The following is a 6,441-nucleotide window of genomic DNA, read 5'->3' on the forward strand; positions in this document are numbered from 1 at the left end:
CCGTGGAACAAAATTTCACAGGACTAGACTCGGCCACAAGGGAACTAGGAAGAGGGGTGTTTAAAATGGATGATCATGTCCCCAGTGAAAATCAAGAATCCATAGTTATAACAAGAAGCATAGACCTCCTGACTATCATATCAATCAAGAGAGACTAGGTTATGTGTAGTAACCACCCTGAGATCTGGGTGTCTCAAAAGAAAAAAAAGAAAAGAAAAGAAAAGCAAAAGGTTTATTTCTTGCTTATACTATCTATCCAGTAAGGGGCCATAGGAGACTCTTGTTTATCACAGTTGCTTGGGATTCTGCTGAAGAACAACTCCTATCTCAAATGCTTCTGGCCATAGCATTCGAGGGGTGAAAAGACCCTGATGGGCCTCATGGACGATTAAATTTCTAGGATACAAATGGCACCTTTTAGTTTTGTGCAAGCTAGAATGCCCCATCTTCCATGTGAATGAAAGGAGAGAACTCCCGATTCTCCCCACCAGCATCATCTAGCTATACATCTTAAGGCACATTATCAACATCTCTCAGTAGCAAGGTTGGGATAGTCATGAGTGATACCTTATCACATTACAGCCTACCCAGCTTCACACAAACCTAAGCTCTTTAATGTCAGAGAGTGGAAGAGCTTGATTTGGGCTCCTGATGGTCTCTTTAGGATCCTCTGTGAGTCAAGGTACTCTGTTTCCCTTTCAGACGGACTGTCCTGACTTCCACACGGAAAGAATCATTAACGCAGCCCCAGGAGCCCAGGGTGGCACCGAGGTCAGCGTGGAAGTCTTCTTTGAGCCCAACCACCTGGGTGAGACCAAAGGCATCCTAAGCCTGTCATCACTCATAGGTGGTGAATACATCATCCCACTCTTTGGAATTGCTCTGCCCCCCAAGCCCCAAGGCCCCTTCCTAATCAGAGCCGGATACAACATCATCATCCCCTTCAAAAACGTCTTCCTGCATACAGTGAACTTCTCCTTCATTGTGGAGAACCCAGCCTTCACCATCCGGGCTGTAGAATCTGTACGGCCCAAGAAGATCAACAACATCACAGTCTTCTTTGAGGGGAACCCATCAGGCAGTAAAACCCCTATCACCTCCAAGCTGATTGTCACCTGCCCTCAGTGTGAAGGCGCCGAATCTGGAATCAAATGGGTTTATTATCTGAAGGGGATCACCCCATAAGTCACAGCTTCATCAACCAATGCCATCTTCTCTGCCCACAAACCATGTGCTGTGCACCATCCTAACAAAGAATAGAGAAGAAACGGGAATTTTCCAAGGACTTTCTTATGTGTGTTCAATTATAGAGGAAGCTATTTCTATATTATGTTTTACAAATACAGATATGAAATTTATGTTCCACATTAAAATTTTTAATGACACACAACAGATCTACATTCAGGCTAAATCACTCAGTGACAGTCTCAATAGTTGTGTTCTCCACAGCTGAGCACTCTGCAATGATCCCAGTTTGTAAGGAGACACGGGTGTCCTGCTCATGACCTCCACACAGCACTTAGAAGTGTCCAGTGCAGGGAACTGATTCTCCTTAAAATGTCATCAGTCCCCAGATGCGACTCTATTTGATGTGATATCATTTCTGCTCTCTCATAAAAGCTAAAGAAGTAGTCATCTTCAGAATGACAAGCAGGTCACATTAGGGCCATTCGGGGAGGCCATCCCTTACTGTTTCTCTTGTGTTTTATTCGGTCAGCCTCCAGCTCTCATATCTATTTGCTGCAGGAGGTAAGTCCTCATTGGAATTTGGATCCTGGAGAATGCTAATGAGACCCCTACCTCCTCCTTCCCTCCCCAACCCTGAGTACAGCAATCAGTGGGAGGTCACTGTTTCTCTGCTACATGCAGTCGCCTAATTCTCATCCAAAACCTACCCTTCCCAAATAGTGATTGAATTGGGCTGGGGTGGAGTGAGATTATCATGTATTCTTATGTTATGCATGTATGCACATATCATATATATACATACATGCATGCATGCATACATATATATATACATATATACATATATATGTGTATGCATGTATGTATAACTGCAGGGTGAGAACCAGGGCCACACAGCAGGCACAGCCATTCCTTTATGTTACTCCATCTCAGTCAGGAATCCCTCCATGGTAAAGACCTCATCCCGGTTTTATATGTTGAAACTTCAACTATGTCACATGCTCTTAAAGGGTCGCTGTCTGTCTTTCTTCCATGCCTCCCAGGAAGTCCCATCCACACAGAGATGTGGAGCACCCGCCTCAGTCCAAAGGCCTGACCCTACACCCACCTCTCTCCCCCAGGGCCTCATAGGGTGTATTAATAGGACCACTGGCCTACAGGGTCCACGTGTTAAATCAATATGGTTAAATACTATCTCTGAAGGAGATTTGCTTCTACAGACACTTAACTCTCATTGAGTGTTCCCCTGCTTCTGCCTCTTCCCCTTTTTTTATTCCAGGTAGCCAAGAGAGAGGAGATATGAAAGCAGATGGCCACTTGGGAACAAAGTCCCTAAAGAAGTGAATGTCTTGCCGGGTGGTGGTGGCACACGCCTTTAATCCCAGCACTTGGGAGGCAGAGGCAGGTGGATTTCTGTGGGTTTGAGGCCACCGTGGTCTACAGAACAAGTTACAGGACAGCCAAGGCCACACAGAGAAACCCTGTCTTAAAAAAAAAAAAAAAAAAAAGCCGGGCGGTGGTGAGTTCGAGGCCAGCCTGGACTACCAAGTGAGTCCCAGGAGAGGCGCAAAGCTACACAGAGAAACCCTGTCTCAAAAAACCAAAAAAAAAAAAATAAAATAAAATAAAAAAAAAATTTAAAAAAAGTGATGTCCAAATGATCCCAGGACCACTTTGGGAAGCTGCTAAAGACCCAAATTCTCAGTCTCCAGCATAGACTTGTTGAGTTAGAATCTGTGGGACACAGTCCAGCAATCTGCTTTTTAATAAGCCTAGTACCTATTATAGGCTTGCAGGGGATAGTTTAGGGGTCCTGTTTGGTTGGGGTTTGGTCGGGCTCTTTTGAGACAGGGTAGCTCAAGTTGACTTTGAACTCCATTCCTCTTGCCTCAGCCTCATGAGTACTAGGATAAAAGTTTGTAGTACTACATTGACTTAAATGGTGGTACTGTGTGATGTGTGTGTGTATGCACACATGTGCCTGCATTTATGTGTATGTGTGTGAGTGTGTATGTGTGTGTGTGTATGTGTGACAGAGGGGGGAGAGCCGCGGGTATGCATGTGCCATGGCACTTGTATGGAGTCAGAGGATAGCTTCAGGTGTCAGTCCTTGCCTAGAGGACTTGCCCCAGTCTACCTAGAGACAGGGTCTCTCATTCATTTCTGCCTACGCCAGGCTAGCTGGCCCATGAGCTTCAGGGACTCTCCTGTATCTGCCTCCCACCTCCCAGGAGGGCACACTGGGATTACAGACACATGCACTGCAGTCTCCAGTTTTTAGTTAGGTTCTTGTCTTCAAGTGTAGAGTGTCAGGATTGTGCAGCAAGTGATGTGCCCACCGCTGAGTCGTCTCCCAAGCCCTTAAAGGTGTTTTATTAACAGAAAAATAGCTTCAACTTTTTGTACCTCCTCAAAACCCTCACTCAGTACATGCTATACACAACTAATGCCAAATTAAGTATTTCCTATAATGCTTGTAAACTCAGGCCTATAGTTCATAACCAATTCATTTTAGCCAGTCAAGATACTACTAACAGGGGCCAGCAGCTGGAAGGCACCTGCCGTCACACCTGACAACCTGAGTTCAATCCCCAGGACCCACATGGGAGGAGAGAAATGACTCCTGAAAGTTGTCCTCTGACTTCCATACCATGACAGGCACGCGCACACACACACACACACACACACACACACACACATATAGCAATGTCATAAAATAATTTTTAAAAGACAAAAATAATAGATATAAAGACAAAGAATTAGATGAGAGATTTTTCCAGTGGTTGGCTGAGCAAAGGCCACACTAGCCAGCAATCTGAGAGGATGGTAACATCAGCGTGCAGCTGCTCTGACTGGCAGATACAGAAGTTGCATAAAGTCAGCAGTTTCCCAATTTTAATTTATATCAGAATCTCTGGGGAGGACCTACAAAACCAGATTGCTGGGCTGTTCCCCTGAAACTCCAGCTAAAAGTTGCTTTGCCTTTGAAGAAACCACTTTGATTAGGGTACAACCTCACCTGTAGCCTCTCAACTCATAATGACATGACTTTTTCCACACATTGGTGTAGCTGTTATTAACAGTTCCTAGAGAACCATCCCGAAGTCTGTCATGACAAGCACACAAAATGGGGCTGCAAGATGAATCATCACTGCGGAAGGGCAGTGAGCTTGCAGCATATGAATTACCCAGTAGTCTAGAAGAGTCAGAGTGGGGAGTGCTGGCCAGCAGGGCCGGAGAAGAGGAAGGCAGGCAGAGAGGCAAGAACCGTCCCTGGTCTCCGTTCACAGTACCACTGCTAGTCCCCGATGAATAAGTGACCTTAATTCCTCTACATCTCTAAGATATCAGGGAAGTTTCTTTCTAGAAACTTCTGGCCTAAAGGTGGACAAAGCATTCATTTGGGCTTTATGGAGAAGCCTGTTTCTTAGCAACCTGATTCAGAATGCAGTTTCTGGAGAAAAGAGCTCTTGCTGGTAGGAAAAAAAAAAAAACCAGCACAGCTCCAGTTATTAAAGGCCTTACCATAGTGTGAATAGTGTGACCCTTGGGAAATTTGTTCACCTTTATGAAGAAACCAACCCCAAAAAGCAAAGAAACAGGTGAAATATTCTACTACATGGGTTCACTGGAAATGAACGGACATTGTAGAAAACAGACCAAAATCACCCCATTACCTTGGTTTAATTTTTTTCACTGTGTCAACCATCATCTAATCCTGAATATATAAACTTTGCTCAACATTTTAGAATGTCCTTGACAAGTACTTGATGCAAGGTAAAAGGAAGAAAGTAGCAGTCAACATGTTTTCTCAGGGCATGAGTCTATCTACATCTATCTATGGAGGTTTTCATACCTGTGGGGTGCTGGGGGGGGGCTCCTTGCTCCATCACCGGATTGTGTTAGAAAAGCTTTTGCCACACATGAAAACCCTATGGGTAAGAAGACACACTCATGGAATTTTGTTGGCTAATTTCTCCATGACTTTTTGAATTTTAGATGAGGCCCAGCATTTGTTTACTGTAGACACATAACACACAATTGCCAGCCTGGAAGCTTAAAACAATGTGGGTTTATTCTCTCAGTGTCTGTGGGTCAAGAGTCCACATGGACTGAGCTGGGTTCTCAGTCCAGAGATCCACAAAGCTAAATCAAGGACCAGCCTCATCTTCACAGGAAGACTCTAGTGGGAAAAGATATGTCTCTGAGTTTCCCTTGTGTGTTGTCAAAACTCGGTTACTGTGTCTTATGGCTGGAATTCTTGGCAACTGATGACAGGAGACTGCTCTCACCAACTAGAGACCACTGTCATTGCCATCATAAACTGTTCACAACATGACTCCTGGGGCCTTCAGGAGAATCTTCCCATGTCAAATTTCAAGCCACTTTGAGGTCTCACCTGGTTATATCAGGCCTCCCCTTTAATTAATCAGTTATGGACTTTAATTACACTTGCAAAAATCTTTTCTGCTCTCGAACACAGTAATTGTATTTACAAGAGATTTCCACATTCATTGACTCTGCCTACCCTAGCCCCTCACTCACTGTGTCTCTGATCTATGAGCTAAAGCTGATGTTCCACTTTCAAGATCATGGGACGCTTTATGTGTGTGCTTTTTACTTGCTAAAAAGTGTAGCGTCCTGAATCTCAAATGCAGTATTCCTTGGACTCAACGGTAAACTAGCCCTCCTTCTCCTAAATTCCTGACTCTGAAAGCTTTGCTGATTTTGAATATACCCCCGGTTAACTGCATCTTTAATCATTCTATAGCCACAACCCTCCCTGCTCTGCCAATTTTATCACACAGATGCAGTTTCTGTTCCACCATTTAATGTGACAACCCAAAGCAGCTGCTTTCCCATGATTCCACCTAGACACCTACCTGCCCTCAGCAAATTTGGAACTGCTACCTGTAACCTAGCCCTCCTGGGTATCAGAGCATGGTCACACACAGGTCAGTTAGTGTTGCAGGGCACCCACCAGAGAAGACTACTCAGACCCAGGTTTAAGTCAATAGAGAGTCTTAGTTAGCTGACCAGCAACTACACTGGGTGTTCAGGGTCCTAGTGCAGCCCCAAGCCTTTCTCAGATGAGCTTTGAAACACAAAACCACATCCCGGCTTGACACAGCTCAGTTAGCAAGAACACTTAGCTAGAAGCAGAACTGCAGAAGCCAAAAAGCAAGGTTAATGCATTTAGAGACTTTCCCAGACCTGTGGACTTTGATGGATTAGGTCCTTATTTTCATTTTGGCA

The 6,441-nt window shown here is 44.6% G+C and overlaps 1 protein-coding gene across 2 annotated transcripts in view; it reads left to right on the plus strand.

The window, feature by feature from the left end:
* The window catches only part of Hydin (HYDIN axonemal central pair apparatus protein), a 358,418-nt gene extending 357,028 nt beyond the window's left edge, over positions 1-1,390 (plus strand). For both annotated transcript variants that reach the window (XM_042277692.2, XM_015992939.3), the window contains exon 86: positions 703-1,390. In XM_042277692.2, coding sequence (XP_042133626.1) covers positions 703-1,185 — 483 coding nt within the window. In that variant the 3' untranslated portion in view covers positions 1,186-1,390. The remainder of the gene's footprint in view (positions 1-702) is intronic.
* Positions 1,391-6,441: the final 5,051 nt, after the last annotated feature.

The sequence above is a fragment of the Peromyscus maniculatus genome, chromosome 5, assembly GCF_049852395.1.
Source record: "Peromyscus maniculatus bairdii isolate BWxNUB_F1_BW_parent chromosome 5, HU_Pman_BW_mat_3.1, whole genome shotgun sequence".
Lineage (NCBI taxonomy): Eukaryota > Metazoa > Chordata > Mammalia > Rodentia > Cricetidae > Peromyscus > Peromyscus maniculatus.